This window comes from Ptychodera flava, chromosome 13, assembly GCF_041260155.1.
Source record: "Ptychodera flava strain L36383 chromosome 13, AS_Pfla_20210202, whole genome shotgun sequence".
Classification (NCBI taxonomy): domain Eukaryota; kingdom Metazoa; phylum Hemichordata; class Enteropneusta; family Ptychoderidae; genus Ptychodera; species Ptychodera flava.
The window spans coordinates 9,745,485-9,763,671 of record NC_091940.1 but is presented as its reverse complement, the minus strand read 5'-3'; the positions used below and the strand labels follow the sequence as shown (position 1 = coordinate 9,763,671).

The 18,187-nt window shown below is 35.1% G+C and overlaps 2 protein-coding genes across 4 annotated transcripts in view; one reads left to right on the top strand and one right to left on the bottom strand.

Moving 5' to 3' along the window:
* Positions 1-18,187, bottom strand: part of LOC139147359 (dual specificity protein phosphatase 22-B-like) — an 89,149-nt gene that overhangs the window by 65,337 nt on the left and 5,625 nt on the right. Inside the window, exons 1-3 of one of the 2 annotated variants that reach the window (XM_070718417.1) lie at positions 8,759-8,966; positions 5,867-5,900; positions 1,882-1,964 (exon numbers count right to left, since the gene is read on the bottom strand). In XM_070718417.1, coding sequence (XP_070574518.1) covers positions 1,882-1,964; positions 5,867-5,900; positions 8,759-8,779 — 138 coding nt within the window. In that variant the 5' untranslated portion in view covers positions 8,780-8,966. Of the gene's footprint in view, positions 1-1,881; positions 1,965-5,866; positions 5,901-8,758; positions 8,967-18,187 lie in introns of those variants that run through there. The other variant, XM_070718418.1, reaches the window with a different exon arrangement.
* LOC139147353 (probable tubulin polyglutamylase TTLL9) overlaps positions 9,181-18,187 on the top strand; it is a 23,867-nt gene continuing 14,860 nt past the window's right edge. Inside the window, exons 1-6 of one of the 2 annotated variants that reach the window (XM_070718413.1) lie at positions 9,181-9,353; positions 13,532-13,572; positions 14,227-14,310; positions 16,528-16,642; positions 16,977-17,096; positions 17,664-17,798. In XM_070718413.1, coding sequence (XP_070574514.1) covers positions 9,333-9,353; positions 13,532-13,572; positions 14,227-14,310; positions 16,528-16,642; positions 16,977-17,096; positions 17,664-17,798 — 516 coding nt within the window. In that variant the 5' untranslated portion in view covers positions 9,181-9,332. Of the gene's footprint in view, positions 9,354-13,531; positions 13,573-14,226; positions 14,311-16,527; positions 16,643-16,976; positions 17,097-17,663; positions 17,808-18,187 lie in introns of both variants that reach the window. The other variant, XM_070718412.1, reaches the window with a different exon arrangement.

Sequence of the window (18,187 nt, the reverse complement as noted above, 5' to 3'; positions counted from 1 at the left end):
AAAAAAAATGATTCACGTAGTGTTTGAAAATCAGATAATTACTGGTAGGTGGGTGGTTGTCTTTCCAAAATACCACATTCAAGTAACAACATTTACTGTAAGTCCAACGTGACAAGGATTTATGTCACACAAGCATAAACACAGTCCTGCTGTGAGTTCCATTTAGTTTGGGGAAGTGACTAGAAAATATTAAAAGTGGCAGGAAATTTAACAAAATGGCTTCAAAGTGTCAAAAATCTCACTTCTATGAGTTTTCCACACTGAACACTAACATGTGTAGGCTAAGATGATGAAATACAGGATATGCATATACCACCAAGATAATGTTTTGAAATCGGTATCATAGTTTTGAAGGAAGTCTGTACTTTCATTGACCAGAATCAATAGTGTCACGCAATAAAAGCCTATAAAAGAAGGGGTCACGACATAACACATTATAAAACACCAAGACTCAATGCGGAATATAAAGTTTCTATTGGATATGTTACGGTCAGTAGGTTTATCCCATCAGAGAGAATGCAATCAGTGATTGAAAATTTGACTTTTCAGGGTAAACTGTTCTTTATGAGCAAATTTAAGTACATGTATTCATGCATTTTTGAAACACAGAGTATGTTCTCAAGCTGGATGCATCTTCCAAAGCAATTATTCTGAAACAATCCAAACTCATGTATTTTGCTTGATGCATTATAAGTTGAAAGAGTGAAAATGCTTTGTTTGGTCTTTGTCATGGTGTGATACTGTCTTCCTGCATGACCTGCCGATACTCTTTTTCTTTCTATTTCTGAATTTACTCATGGTGCCTGCCTCTGGTGATGTTAGGATGATGACACCATGGGCTTTGTTTTTTTTTGAGAATTTTATTGCCCTTCATTTGTCCCGTCATTGGCGAGGGACAGTCTCAGCACTGATGTCTGCACAGTGACAAAAATAACATCAAGTGACAAATATTGTCTGTGCTTGATTTATCACCGTACTATGAACTGTTTCCATTGTGCAAGGGATGATGGGAGAATTCCGAAAACTTCGCCAAAACAGCATAACATGTATTTGGTGGCAATGTTTTGATCGAAAGTAAAACTCTAGGATGAGCGATTTGTTTTCCCGTCAGATGGTAAGTCCATTGCCCCAACAATGTTTACCAACAGTGAAGCAGCTTGTGTTCATCCCCAGACACAGTATTTTATATGCGTTATGACATGTGGATTGGTAACTTGACATTTTTATTATTATTATTATTATAGCAAATACACTGTGAAATATTTTTATCACAAACATATTTCTAGTAATCATCTTTTTCCACAGAAGTTACAGCACACATCTCAAGTTTAAATAAACTTTAAAATAAACCCACTTGTCACAGAATTTAAATTTCAAAACTACCTTTAGCATTTTATTAGATAAGCCATCCATCCCATGGTGACCGATACTCCAATTATCAGTGTGTTGAAACATTAACATTAAACATAAAACACCTCAGTTATCTTCACTTGAAGTTGTATCACTTTAGAGATGTCTGGGGTTTACATGTAGAGGTTTTCAACAACATTTAACATGGTCAAGGCTTTTCAGGTTTTCAATTCAAGACATGGATTTCCTGGTTACAATTTGAAAATTATGACTTCAAATAAGGAACATCAAAATATCCTTGCATGCAGCTACCTATCTCTGCACATTAAAATCTTTTCAATAGCATTGATGTGCAATTTAGGTGGGATATGGCCATTGCCATACCCTAATTTTTACTAGTTCTTACGTTGGCATTTACAAATAGTCCTCAACTTTGTCATCAAATAAGTATTCCACAGAATTATGTACACATCATGTAATTTAATATAGAATTCTAGTTACAAGGGGAAATAGTTGTATACTGATACTTACATCTATCAGAGGTTTAGCATTGTCATGTATGGAAACAATGTGTGTTATTTTGTTGGCGGTCAGCTGTTCTCTGTCTTTGCAATCTACAGAAAAAAGAGAAAAGCATAAATTGTTCAGTATGTGAGTAACTGCAGAAATGTATGATTTGATCATAAATGACTGAGAGTGTGATAGCACTGCATTGAATAAACTCTCTCGCTAGACTTTCCTTTCGTCGTCCACAGTTCTTTTTCATGGTGTTGGTGTTGTCAGTCGTATGCTTCTGCTTTCAGACACATTTTGAAACTTTGACAAGTGGGGATTTTTTTCCACTTATACCATGACAAGATAATTAATGATGAGAAATTCTATTATCTAAATGCAGCAGACTGCAACCTTCAATGCATGAAGCAAGTATGCAATGCAAGATGCAAGGTACAAAAATATTTCACATTGATAAATAATTATTAGTATTATGATATAAACAGGAAGTAATGCTCATTTTGGTAGTATGCGCCTTAAAAGTGAAAGACTTAAACTTTCACTCAAACTTTCCTCAATTAAATTTTCAATCATTGTCTTACCAAATCAAGAATAAAAATCAGGGGTCATTGCGCAAAATTTTGAACTACAGAAACAAATTACCTAACCTTTGCTGATATTTGAAATTCAAAATGGTTGCCATTTGTGTGTTAACTCTATGCAAAAAAAATTATGATTTTCAAAAAACTACGACAGTGAAAATTTTTCTCACTCTGAGTTTTAAAATGAGTCCAAAGAAGTGGTAGATCAGAAGTGCATTGAAAAAAGGAGAAGGAATCCAAACACCCATCACTGAGTTGCACGCTACCTTATTGTAATTTGCATAAATGAATATTAATCCACCTTCAATTATCTTGCAGTAAGACAAGGAGGAACTAAGTGGGGACTGTATAATTGAAGTTTTCATACATTTATGCATTAGACTTGAGACTTGTCAATAATGCTATAACTTTTATGCTATATGTCTTACATGAATGCCAATGCACTTGAACTTAAAAATATTCATATTCATGAAGTATTTTTCATAAAAATCATTCAAACCTGGTTTCTTTTGGTTAGCTAGTAAAAAACAAAAAAAAAACATTTTAGTTCCTTCATGTTTGGTCAACAGGAAACTATCGACCGTTACATCATAATACATTATGGAAATCCCGTTTTCTATACTGAGGAGATTACCCTGTAAAGGGAAACTGGGGAGGGTGGGGGATTGTTTGTTCAAGGTTAGAGATTTAACAGAAAATGAAGCGTCTTTGGAACCTTTCCAACACACAAGTTGTAAACAACTTTGTACAAAAATACACTCCATACTTCAAAGAACTGATCGATCGAGGACAATATGATCAGGAAATAGATTACTTAATCACATCACATATTACCTGGAAAATACATCAATTGCAGAAAGGAGACTATACGGTAGTAACTTGTCATACAAACAGCATACGGAACAATACATGTAATACGATTGTAGTGCATGGGTAAAAATAGCCTATGTCTCATATATATGAGCATGTTTACATGTAAACATAAAACCTGAAATTAGGTTACCTTCAAGGGGCATGTTTCTCTACAATACTAGGAAAGCATGAAACACTAAACATAAATAAACAATACAAACGTACCAAGTGGCCCCTAAGTGATAAAAAATATAATATGCTTGTTCCTGCAAACTACTCTCTTTCATATTATAATTTCTTCATTTGATTTTTAAAGCAAGTTCCTGCTTTCTTTAAATTCCTAAATCTACCAATGCGGTTGTTGCCATGGCAATCATAATGCAAGCGTCAACTAAACATAGAAGTTTCTTTTTTTTACAGTTGAATGTTCTCTTTAACATTTAAAGACATTTCCTCATGTTTTCTGATGTCAGTATGGGCCAAAACTGACATCTAAAATCTGGGTAAAGATTTCATGAAAAGCAATTGCTCTGCCATAAAATATTGACAGAACCAGGGCTCGAAATATTTTTTCTCAACCACCTGTCACCTGGACAAGTCAAAATAAAAAGTGCCTGTCCCAGTGAGAAAAGTACCTGTCCAAAATGGCATAATTTATTCTAAGAAACTATACTAATTTCAACTCACCTAAGACAATGTCCAGAGAAATTAAATGTCATTTTTAATTAGTTTGATAGGAAGTTTTTGACAGAACCAACGAGTGAATCTGGGAAAGTTCAACAAACTCACGTCTGTGTTGTATGCAAAATGGCGTAACAACGCCATCCGTGTCGAGATGGCTCTGAGAATCTCCCAATCTAAGAAATTTTAGACGTGGCCTTAGATAAATCAACATGGCTGACTCCTGTAAACAGTGATTAGATATTATCGATTTTTCTTTTACTTTTTTCTGACAGGTAAATATCCAAACAATGATTTTCAAAATTTTAAAAGGTACATAAATTTAAACTTATGAATATTTGCTGTAGTCAATAGGTTGAAATACTGGTTGCAGGCTGAAAAAATCTACCTGTCAACTTGGACAAGTACTTTTCAAAACTACTTGTCCCAGGCCAAATTTCACTTGTCCGGGACAGGCAGACAGGTATTATTTTGAGCCCTGAGAACAGAGATAATTTGTTGGGAATGTTGATTTGCAATATATTATAATCACTGAAGGTTTTAAATAATGTCATGACTAAAATACTGTAGATTATACCAACTTATTTTATATACAATGTAGAGTGTTTTACGTCAACATACATACCAATAACATCAACATGTAGAATTTATCTCCATTCTTTGATTCTTGCTGGCTTTCATATTTTTACATTATGGTCTTGTGACTCAATGTCAAAGTACAAGTCAATGATGTATATGGATTTTCTTGGATTCTTTTTTTTTTGCCTGTTGTATATCAACAACGATAGAGGGACCATGACGATTTCAATGGGAAAGTGGCATAACTTTGATTTTACACTTAATATACCTGGTTGAAGTCCAGCCATATAATGCTAGTGTTTATATTACGATACAATGACTAGAACACCTTTGGACTCTGAATCACTGATAATAAACTACAGCTGAAAATCTAGGCATTTTATTTGCATTGACATGATGCATTCAGCACTTGCACCCTCCAGTCAATTTCAAGCCACTTACATCTTTATCAGGTCAATGAACTTGGCACCAAAACTTATCTATGCAAGGATATAGTGATAGAGCAACACCTAACACAGCAATCAGTAAGTAAAAAGTGTTAAACCTTAGCGTGAGTATACACAGCTTTTACTGATGTGTCAAACAACATAACGCCCCTGAACTTTCATAATGTATCCATTCACCCCTAACTCAACATTTCGTTGAAAAAATACTTGTGTCCAACTTTCACAGTTGCCAACCTTGCATTTTTTCATGTCACAATAGGGTTACAAAAGTATATTTGGATACTTGGCATTGGATATAGCACCTCTCATGGGTAAAATAGCATATCATGTGGCTATGATTTCCCACAAATATGCTAAGTTTGCCCAAAAGAGGTGTTGTAAACAAGTTACCAAGTACTTGCCATGACAAATGCTCACTGTAAAGGCATATTTTCTTGTTTTGTGCTTTGTGTCAATGCCTTTTGTTTATAAAATATTAACTCTCAAGCAACAAAAATTTTATTTTCTTTTGATATAAGTACACCAAATTTGATAACCAAAGCAAATGAGAGACCATGTCAAAAACAGAAAATCTCAATAAAACATGTACACTGGTATGTGACCTTCATTGATTGATGTTGGTTGTGTTTGTCAACACTATATTGTTTCTTCCTGTTTTGGTTTTTCTACTTCAGTGTATACTGTCACTTTTTCAATTTCTATTATTAATTAATGTTGTCTGCACATCTACGTGGCTATTTCCAAATGCTGTTAGTGAGGAAAAATATTGTTTATATGATAAAACAAAAAGGCCATTGACATGTGTAACTGTAGTGTAAAAACTATTACAGTGTAGATAACATCCAAAACTGTAAACTGGCCTACCTTTGAAGTTACCAACGTAAAGACCTGGCAGAATCTGAAATCAAAACATACAAGAATCACAGTAAAGTCTTCAAAGACTGTGGATTGAGACAAAAGCTTATGACCAATCTTCGAATGGAGTTCTAAAAATTTGATGCCTTCGAAAGAACGACTCAGTAAAAAACATAGCTTTGTGAAACATGAATACAAACAACAATGTGAAATATAGACATTCATCATCTGGGAAAACTATCTAGATTTATTTGTAATAGACAGGCACTTTTTGCCACTTTCATTTTCTAATACAACTCTTATCTATATCAACTTCATTCTTAAGTCTAGCTTTACCATTTTACCATAATAATACATACAGCATGGGTAACAGACTGACATACATGTTATGATAAAAGTTACCGTTCATTTTGGCTGGTAAGAACAAGCAAATCATTCACTAAAAAAAAAATATATATGTACATGTAAATCAATCAATCAATCAATCAATCAATCAATCAATCAATCAATCAAATGGATTTCCTTAGCACCAAACTCCAAAATGCAAGCATAGTGTTCAATGGCACTTTATGTAAACATTCATTTCTGGCACTGTTTATATAACTACAAATGAGAATGCACTTGTAATTTTGAAGAACAGGACTTCAAACCTATGAAGTTCATGGTAACCCTTCCAGTGTTTAAAGAAAATATCAATCCCATGCCCTGTTGATATTTTGAATTATTTTCTGAAATAAGCTAATTCCTTAATGCAACATAGATGTGTACAACTTTAATCAAGCTAAAATGGCTCAATTTGAAAGAGTTGGAGGCACTGCACCCTGGAGTAGAAACAATTCAGAAGATATCAGGGTTTTGAGAAATGTGTCACTGTGTACTCTAGTTGATATTGAACACTGGCAGAAAAGTTCATATTCTGAACCTTGTCTGTTATGATGACTAAGTTGTAAATGGATTATTTGGGTTTCTAGGGTGAGATGACATTTGTGGACAGGTTATGATTGTTTGTCTATTTTCACTGTTGGCAATCGTGATACAGGTTGAAAACAATCATACCAGAGATGATATATAGCCTTAAAATTGACATATAGATAAACACCATAAAAACACTAATGTTTTTCAAAGTAGTCAGTGGAATGTGTTTATCAGATCCACAACATACAGAACTATACTGTATTCTTTTCATGGTCACTGTTTTTTTTTTTCACGGCAACGAATAAGGCAAACAGCTGGAATTGTGATGTTGTTGCTGGTGTCGACTCGGGTGACTATACTGGTTTAAAAATAAACTTTATAAGTTGCTCTTCATATGTTCATGTATTTTATTGAGATAACCATAGTCTGTCAACAGTTGTTTGTGCCATTTTTGTCGCTGCAGTAACACTGGACAAGGCTGAGTCAAGGACCTATGCCTGGCGCAACTGACTGTTATCATTTGTGTGGTTTGCCTTGCTATTAATTATTCATGAGATATGATGTAGAGGAAAGTGCGGAGGCCAAAGAAGACATTTGCATAGAATTCATAAGTGTAAATGTAGTCCTGTTTGAGTTTGAAAACAGCGGCTGATAGACCCACACTGTATCTACAAATTTATGAATATAATTCAGTAAAAACTTGAACATCTCCTCTCTGATTTTGTTTGAATGTCCTCTATGCTTCTTTCACACAAACACAATGCAACCTGTTGGATCAAGCATCCAATTTTGAAGCAATTGGATAAGCAGTTTCAGAGAGATTTTTGACCATAAATTGGAAAAATTGTCCCAAAATTACAAATATAAAAACTTCACCGCAATTTGAAGACAATCAACAACAGATGCCTCTAGGAATGTGCATATCAAGTTTCAAAGCAATCAGATATACGGTTTCAAAGAATACAAATTTTTCATCACAAATGGGAAAAATTGCTCCAAAAATACAAATACGAAAATTTCACATTTGAACAAATATGAAAGAGGTCAACTCTATGACCATGGTTACCAAGTTTCAAAGCAATTTGATATGCAGTTTCAGAGAAGATTTTTGACCAAAAATGTGAAAAATTGACTCAAAAATATAAGTATAAAAATTTCACCATAATTAGTACTAACACATCTGACTGACGCCACTTGTAAGATCATGCATATCAACTCTCGAAGCAATCAGATATGCAGTTTAAGAGAAGATTATTTTTTGACTAAAAATGAGAAAAAATGGCCCAAAATACATATATGAATATTAAGTTCTCTTTGGCGTACATGAACATACAAATACCAAGTTTGAGTTAAAAGTGGATGACCTGTGAAGAGTGAGACAGTATGATTGTGTTCATCCCTGTATCATGCATGAAAACATTCATATATGTCAGTTCAAATGTCAACGGTCATATGAACACTAAGTATCTTTTAAAAACTCACAATATACGGTAGGAATGATGCCATTCAGCGTATGCTACTTGTTATAGTTTCCGGGTCAGAGTTCATCAGCTCCCAGGTCTACTTTACGTGTAAGCGGTTTTTTTCTCGTTTTAAAATTACGATGCCTTGTGCCAAGTTCATCTACACTGCATGTATATGCGTAATGTCCAATATTATTCATTTATAATATTTATTAGCAACTGAACTTTAGTTCAAGGGGTTTCAAACAACTAGTGGGCCACGGTGACATAGTACACGGTCCCTCCACAAAATCGTGCATAGTAGCACTGTTTATAAAAGTCTGAAAAGAAGAGGGAGGGTCAACACGACTTAGCAACAAAAGGAGTAATTTGGCTGTCCCAGTACTAAGACTCCCGTCTACTTCAGGGATACTGACAAAGATACTCTACGAATATCCATCGACAGGGGGTCGACAGCGACACGAGACACTGGGCTACGACATGCGAAACTCTCTGTTGGTGGTAATCTGGTTGGACAACTGACCTTGTTCATTCCTTGTCCCATGTTGAGCTTCTTTTCGTGCACCAAAACACTGAAATGGTCACAAGGGATAACAACACGACGTACATACGCTACCAGCACAGGAAACCTCACAAAACCAATGTATCACATGCAAATACTAGCAAAAACTGGATACACAACAACTCTAACTTTCAAGGTTTACATCTTCTGGTGTTTACTTCCGGCCTATAGCAGACTTCCGTTGTTTGTTCTTCATATCTCCACTGAAGATATTCACGACTATTTGTTTGTTTTTTGAAATTTCAGATTCTTTTCGTACGAAATATAATTTTTTTGTACTGAAAGGTGGCCTCACAAGTTCTTAGGTCACTCAATATCAAAACACCAGGTTGCTATCCCCCTTTTTCTGTTTTTTCGCGCTTGAACAGATGTCTCAGTGGAGTAAATAAATTGTAAACATAAATTCCTCAGCTACAGTTCAACGTTTTCGGCAGGTCATATCAACCGCCGTCGTTGCTCTAGTCTAGTTTCTTGAATTTTCATGACCGACAAATTTTTCACTTTATGGTGATTTAATGAAGCTAAGCGTGACGTGATGTACAAGAATAGTAATAGGGTAAGTTGCGAATCAGTACCCAGCTACTGCCACTGTATTTTTCGTTGTCGATACGATACCTCGGTTTGTTGACGTTTTTGGGAGGTCTCGTACTGTCAACAGAAGCTTGCGTATATCAGCGCGGAAGTAACGATTGTTCAATCTGTAGCCTATCAGAATGTAATTTTAGCTTTTGCATTTCGCCACGGCAATTTTATTACCCATATCGTAGATTGGATGGTAGCTTTACTGAGGCTTAGGCATCTGCGAATGCGAAATAAAGTTTGTGCAAGCACTATGTAGTAATAGCAGTACAGAGCCCGTCTTCGTGGCTTGTCCGCATCAATTACAGCAGTAACCATAGCAATACTAAGAGGGAGATGTGCATATGTTTGAAAGACGTGACATTTAATAACATTGTCATCCAATATATTAATCAGAATAAATGTCAATAGATAACAAGAATCAATATTTCTTTTAGGAATATATATACATACATACATATATATATATATATATATATATATATATATATATATATATATATATATTATATATTATACTACCTACAAATAGAATGGTTCGTCCCAATACTATATGTAAGAGTGTCGAGCTAGAAATCCTTTCACTCTATCTGAGGATTGCAAGATGCATGAAACTTAAGTAATAGATTTCATTACTTTGTACTTGAAGTAATCTGTTTATTTATAACGCTCTGCTTTTTGCATTGAGCACTGTAATTTCCCTCGAGGACATCTGTATACTTCGATATATATATATATATATATATATATATATATATATATATATATATATATATATATATATATATATATATATATATATATATATATATACATATATATTATATACCCTACACACAATTCACTTGTATAATTGGTGGGGCAAATATTTAAGGTTATGCTTTCAGATCAGATATTTTAGATTCAATCATTGTAATGACTTCCTTACCAGCTTACATGATCACAAACTACATCCTTGTAATCCTGTTTCTGCCTAATATTCAGCAAGTTATATGCTTATTAATTTTTGCATTGGAATGAATAAATCAAGTTGAACAATCGTATTGAATTTAAAATTTTATTTTCAGTTTATTCTGTCTGCTGAAGGTTTATATGTTTAGAGATACCCAACTGAGGATTGAATGTCAGAATTTTCAAACATTGAGAAATTTGAGATTTTCAATATGTGTTACATTAGGACTCACTTTTAATCATGACAGAATTCCATCATAAATGCACAAAAATAGTGTCCGAAACTTACTAAAATTGTTTGAAATTATTGTAACAGGAATTTTGAAATAGCTTCTTTTACTTATGTTCTACCATTAATGAAACCATAAATATCATATGTCAGTAGATCCAACCACAAACTATTTATATGTACACAAGGAAAAAAATTGTCAGAATAGGCCAAACCCGGAATTCAAATCGACCACGGTACAAACAAAGCCACATGCGCAAACGCGCATAGACGTACGTGTATTTCCATACGCGTTAGTACACATGTGGGTTTGTTTTTACCGGCATCACGTGATTATTTGGGCGTACTAAGTCTGTAGAACCCACGCGTCCTTTTTATTCCGGAGTAGAACCATTGCTGTCAGCATTAGCAAATGTCATGTGCATGTTGCTATACTGTATAACAAACTCACAGTGGTAATAAGAGTTATTTACTGAGTTGCAACTGTAAGCACTCAAGATGCGATGTTAGAAGGGTTCATCAGCAAAAAAGTATGAGAGTAATATTTCACTTACAAGCTAATACAAGCTAAGCACCTCTTGTCAGGCAAGTTCAAGTTGTGTGTGCCATTTTTTGAATTCATGAAATTTATGTATTTAAGTTCCAGAACAGGTACACTGTAAGAGTAATACAGTTTTTCTGCAAGCTTTCAGAAACAAATCAACCAGTGCAGCAGATTTGTTATGAAATTTAATCTGATGGAAATCAGACAATGAGGTATGATGCCCTGCACCTGAATATCTGATAAATATCTTTTGGGTCATGTACATGACGTAGGTAGTAGTGTTGCAAGGTTTTCTGTACCTGAGTTTGGTTACATTGATTAAACAAATACGATAAAACATTTGCTGTTTGCTGAACATGAATACTTTGGTAACGCTATCAGTTCTTCCCATCTAATTGTGTAGGAGTAACATGATATTATACACTGTACATTGTATCAATGAGTAATTATTTAGCTATGCAAATCTTATGATAATAATTCATTAATATTTATGAACCTTAGATTCTGCACTAAATGATTTTCACATGTAAAATTGCAGTGATTTTACCATGTGTAACAATAAATTCAGTGTTTCTTATTTATGAGATGGATATTTTAAGGGACAAAAAGGAAATTTCATAAAAGATGCAATAAACGTTTCATAAAACTGTTTTGAAACAGTTCACTGAGAGTTGCAAGAGCTATAGTATTTCCGGGTACATGTTGGAACCATTGATATCACAAAGCCCCAGAGGTGCAGTTTGTGGACAGGTCACCTTATCTTCTGACCACAGAAGGCTACTAATTAATCATAACTCAGACTTGGTCAAGCCCTACTGTGCTGCTGACTTTCAGGCAGTGGGAGACCTGGTGCAAAGTTATTAGAGAATCGTACGTCAACAATGTGTTGTGTCACATATTGTTCGTCAGACCCCAGTATTCATAACACGTCCCGCTCTGAACCCTGGAGCTGTGTGAACGCCGGGCATATTAAGATGCATAGCGTGAAAAGTTTCACAGAGCAAATTGACCAGCGGCGCGCTGATTGCCCCTCAGGCTAAAAGAGACAGTTGATAGGAGGTATTTGCGGTGATAAAGTTACTAGGCAAGCCGTATGACTCAGTGCACACAGCATGCTAAGTGAAAGTAAGTCTGAAAGGTCAATACTGCCCTAGCAGACAAGTGCACACTCTCCAAATATTAAGGTCACTGAAAAATAAACAAGCTTGGTGCATTAGATCAAAACCAAATCAAAACTCAGCGTAATGGACTTTTCAGAATTAAATGCATTTTCACTCACTTGCAACAGGGAATTTTAAATTCCCTAGTGGAAAGATTATTGGCTAAATGTTACTGCAGATAGAGAGTCTAAACCTGTTTCATTACATCGGTTGAAAAGTTTGCTGGTGGTTGAAATAACAATAACAAGAACTGTTGTTTCATATTGTATGAAACATAAAAGAAGACCCCACTTTTCCACATGAGTATGTTCCTTTCTGGAATTGTTATGCAGTTTTGCACAGAAAAAAAATTCCAACAAAGTACTTGCTTCTTTTTCAAATGTGAACAGATTGGTATGTATGCTAGTTATGGGTACATTTCTAACAGTTTGCAGTAAGAACTTGGTTTTTCTATGAATAAAGGGCTGTAAAATGTAATCCAAGCATTTTGCTGTAAAAGTTACCCTTTGTCTACCAGAGCAATTGTTTTACTGTACAGCGGAAGTACCACCAACTTTGCAATGTGTGTTTTCCAATATTTTTTTGAGACCCTGGACCAACTTACCCTGCACTAGAAGAGGATTAACAACCAAATGAGGAATATGTTTTGCTTTGTTTTGTGAGAGTATGCTGCCGATTGGAGCAGATAACATTATTCCAAATTAAGTCATGAGTTGACCTCTGCTGTCAAGCCTCTCAAATGAATTTAAAAGTAAACATATCAGAGAATATGTCTTCGGCACGTTATGTGTCGATACTTTCTGGCATGTTAAGAGTCAGTGAGCATGTTTGGTAATATTATTGCTTTGCTGTCTGAATGTGAAACAGTTGAAGAATGTTGTCATTGTGCCAGTAATCATGAGTGTGTACAAGCCTATATGAACTACCAGTATCTCTTAGTTCAGTATGTCACACACAATACCTTCAATGAATGTAAATAATGATTTTTATTGAAATCAACTTTTCAATAAGAATTTAAGTTTCTTTTAACCATTAAAATCATATTTCAAGTTTCAGGTTTGAGGCTTCATTTAAAATGTATAACATACCTGAATGGAACAGCTTTATAAAGAAATTTTACTATGATTGACAATACCCAATGCTTCCACATATGCAGAAGAAAGGTGTTACTATGTCATTTCTCAAAGAAAGTTCTGTGCTGAAACTTTGAAGTACTGGTGTGAATTATCTATACAAAGTTTTTAACGTGACTCTTTGTTTTTATTTTTCAGTATCCATCATACAGACTTGGTGAAAGGAAAAGAGGCATAGGGTAGGCATGTCTTTATGAACATGGTATTGTGCTTATACCGATTATCACCGTTATTGTCATAACGATAATTATCAAAATTTATTGCCAAGTTAACTTGATTTACTGACTAACTGTAATTGCCATTGTATTGACACTGCTGCAGTGTCATTCCCTTCATGATATTTTTCTCATAACAGTATAATAATGCCTGCCAGACTGTCATATTTATATCTGTTTGTTATTGTTATAACTCAGTGTACAATCATCATTGTATTTTTGATCATCATCATCAACATTCATGTACTGTACATGGAGATATCACCTTTTCATCATTACCTCCGGTGTTTTTGTTGAGGGCCATACTGCCATTAATTTTATTTTGGTTCTCGAGTTTTGTTACCAGGGTTTCCATGGCTAATGAATGCAATCATACTAGAGGATAACAGAAACTGGACTAGAGTTCCCAAACCATCTACCAATTTTCCTACTCCCTGTCAAATACATTAACCTTTGCAGTCAACTGTACTTTCATACCCTTGTAGACACTTTCACATCACTTCCCAACCCATATCAGTAATATTCTCTGATGCAATTATTCAGGTTGCTGACTTCAAACTTTTGTTCAAGAAACTGCCAAAAAAAACCATGTTTATTGTGCTTTCCCCCCCACAACAGGGACAGAGTAATACGTTTCAAATGTGGACTTCAAAACACAATATATGATGTCCTCAGAGCAAAAGGATGGCAAGAAGTCAAGGAGTGAGTATCAAACTTAAAGGGGAAGTTCACCAAGGATATTTTTCACATATGTGCTAGCTTTGTGGTCACTCACCCCGGAAAAGCTATTTTCACCATTTATAACTCGCAAGATTTTTTACAAAAACTGATAGAAATAGTACAGGAAGTTGCCCATGTAATTTGAATCATGGGAAAAAGCGCCAAGCTTGGAGCTTGCATAATGTGATATGGAAGGGACCATTTTCCCATGGGTATGGAGTATCCTTGCATAAATGATGATGCACTTATAATAAACTGTCCACTGTCAGATTTTGTGTTGCTGTTTACTACTGTGTTACTGTGAATGGACAATGTGGGGGCCATACCCGTCCGGAGATGGACCCATCACATTTTGCAAGCTCCAAGCTTGGAGCTTTTTTCCTATGATGCAAATTATATGGGCAACTTCCTGTACTATTTCTATCGTTTTTTTGTAAAAAATCTTGCGAGTTATAATTGGTGAGAATAGTTTTTCTGGGTAAATGACCACAGAGCTACCACATATGTAAAAATCATCCTTGGTGAACTTCCCCTTTAATGATATACATTTATATCACTGAGTGCCAGCTTTTTTTTGGATAGACGCACTCTGATGTGTCCTAGAACAGTGTTGAAAATCTTGCAGTCAACTGTACTTTCATACCCTTGTAGACACTTTCACATCTTATGTGTCCTAGAACAGTGTTGAAAATCTTTCTCTGAACTTGCTCAACAGCAGCTTATGATTTTGAATTCTTGAAAATTCAACTTTTCAACTGACATTTCAATAACAATAATGTACAGTTAGATATTGAAATGTAGCAGAGTGTGCAAAAAGATTGAAGGTGAACACCACCAACATTTTCACAAGTTGTGTTGGGAAATTTCTGTATAAACATTGAAATTCTTATATCATCTGATAAGCTTTTGATGAAATATCTTTTAAATAACAGTCAGCCATGTCAACCTTGTCATTTATGGCACCAAAGATTTGAAACATTTGGCATTGATTTTATTCATACTTCCTACTTTCTCTGACATGTTGAGTTTTAACTTCCCATGCAAAAAGTGTATATCTGGACATTCTGTTCCATAGAGAAATGTAAATAATAATTACATTAATCACAATTTATAATCCTGATGTGGAAAAAGTTACAAAGTACTTTATTTTATATATATGAAAGAAGCAATAAACCAAATTAAGTCTGCATTAGATTGTACATGTGTCTTAGCCTAGGAACTTTCATGAAACATTCCTTCATTACTTGACTTGCAGTCTGCATAAAGCAATTGCTGAGGATAAAGGGTGTTGTTGCTATATAAATGAATCATTTCATTATATTAAGCCTGTTGAATTTATTTCACCTTATCTTATCCCATAAATACTGCATTACATGTAACACTTCTAGGTTCTGTACATATTGAGTAATAAACTTGATGTGACAATTACACCCATTCAGTCATTTACACTTCTGTCCAACTGCTGTTTGCATGCTGGGTGGACAAGTGAATATAATTTATTGATATATCCTATTGCTCTTCAAAACACTTGGAACTTGAAACACCCAGAACTGAACCTGTTACTTTAAGAAAAACAGTGTGGTTTTGAAGTCATAGCCATCCATAAAAGCAATGAAACTTTGTGAGGTCATGTATGCCCACACCCTCAAAACAATAGCAAGCTGACAACTGTCATGACATGATGAGAACACTACAGAGCTTGGTACGTGTGACAACTGCTGTAGTGCAGCTTCATGTTTACATCATTGTAAAGTCACGCAACAGACATTTAATACCAGACTGGACAATGTATCATTAGATGCCGACCATTTTATATACGGTTAACATTTCAAAAATATTGGCCTGGCATTCTTGTTTATTGTAACTCCTGGTTTTTCATCTTGCGCAGTGCATTTCTCTGATTTCATATAGCTTTGAACTAAATGGTACATGTTGGAACTTGTGTGATGACTGTTTGTAAGACGAATAGATGTAGCACTGAAGGCAGACAACACTTGCCTGAAGTGTAAAATAGAGGGCTCCATACCTAAGAGTTTTTCTTTTCCTTGTACGATAAAGATGTTTCTTATAACCTCATGTCTGCATTATAGGGTAACCTTATCCTTTCCATTTGTAACTCTTTGCAGCAACGTTGGTATTGTAATGTTCAAAGTGAATAGCTTTCACTACAAACACTCTTTTTATCTTTCCACCTGTTAGTGGCGATGGTGAGTTTGATTTTTACTGGGCTGACGTTGGTTGGATGAGAGAGTACTTTGATCATTGTTACCTAGAAGAACACGTCAGAATAAACCACTTCAGAAACCATTATGAGGTAAGTAGGGCCAAAAGTAAACTTATTAACCCTTTCACCATCATGGTTTGGCCCAAACCCATTGTTATCAATGGTGACTGTGGACCTGTTCACGGGGAATGGGGATGAACAGGTTTAACAGTATCTTTGGATTGTACAAGCCTGTCTGCATGCTTGAGAAGGTCACATTTAGAAAGAAAATGATGATAAAGTCAATTTTCAACAGCAAAATTGTAAAACTCACCAATATCATAAGTAAACATTACTGTTCATGTAGGATTTTTTAAGTTTTGCCAAAGAATTATTATTATGGAAATGGAGAGAAACCGTACATTGTATGTTTTCTTGACAACAGTTGACGCGGAAAAATCTTATGGTGAAGAATTTGAAGAGATACAGAAAGCAACTTGAGAGAGAAAGTGGAAAACTGGAAGCATCTAAGTGTGATTTCTTTCCAACATCCTTTGAGCTGCCTGTAAGTTTACTAACAGTTTCAAGTCTTTCAAAGCTGATGATTGGTCAGATAACATTCTGACACGTGTCATAGGCATTTCAGTGGACCCGTGTGAACACGCTATATGTTAGGCATTTTGATTTCATCTGTAATCTAATGTTCTAGCTCCCCTATCAGTTTACTACAAACTTTGCACACATTATAGACTCTGGTGAAAATTTTTTCCTGGTAGCCGGCCATGGACTTCAAATTCAGTTACTCAGAAATATCATTTAGCCTACCTCTCAGACATCGTGCACACACTTGGATACATACAAATACAGAATAAAAACAAAAACACAACCAATAGAAGATTAGATGTGTTTGGAAAGTTTCCAGGATACAGTTGAATACAATTAAGGTGAGTAGTGGTAAAAGAATGAAGAAAGCTATACACAAGAATAAGAAAATCACAAAATGTCAAATATCGATGTCTGAGAAATTGTAACATATAGCAGAAAAATGAAAGGCCGCAGCAGGCAAATAAAATCATGCAGCACTCTTTTATTCATAACTTCACATTCATATCCTTTCATTTCTCCCTACTAGTCGGAATATCACATATTTGTGGAGGAGTTCAAGAGGACACCTGGGACCATCTGGATCATGAAACCTGTGGCTAAGTCACAGGGAAAAGGCATATTTCTCTTCAGAAAATTAAAAGATATCACAGACTGGAAAAAGGTAGTGAAGGTGTGTGGTGTGGCAATGCTGTGCTGAGTTGAATTGCCAATTAACTCCTTGCTTTCTCACAAGTATTTAACATATTAACTTGGCCAGGTGTATGCAGTCATGTCATTGGCTGATATTTGTGTTGTTTTAATGCTATGTCATTTATCATTGTAACTCACTGTTTGCTTTCAGCTTTTGAATGCTATGGAACACAGTTTATTTTAATACCTAACCAGAGCTCACCGTGCTAAAAATGTTTAAAACATCCTATGGCCGCTGACTTTGCACCAACTGGTGGATAACTTGATCATTGCATGCAGCAGTTTGACATGAAATGACATCATTGGCTGCTAGTTTTCATTATGAACCCTTGACAAAGCCTTTAAACTTTTGAAAACCCA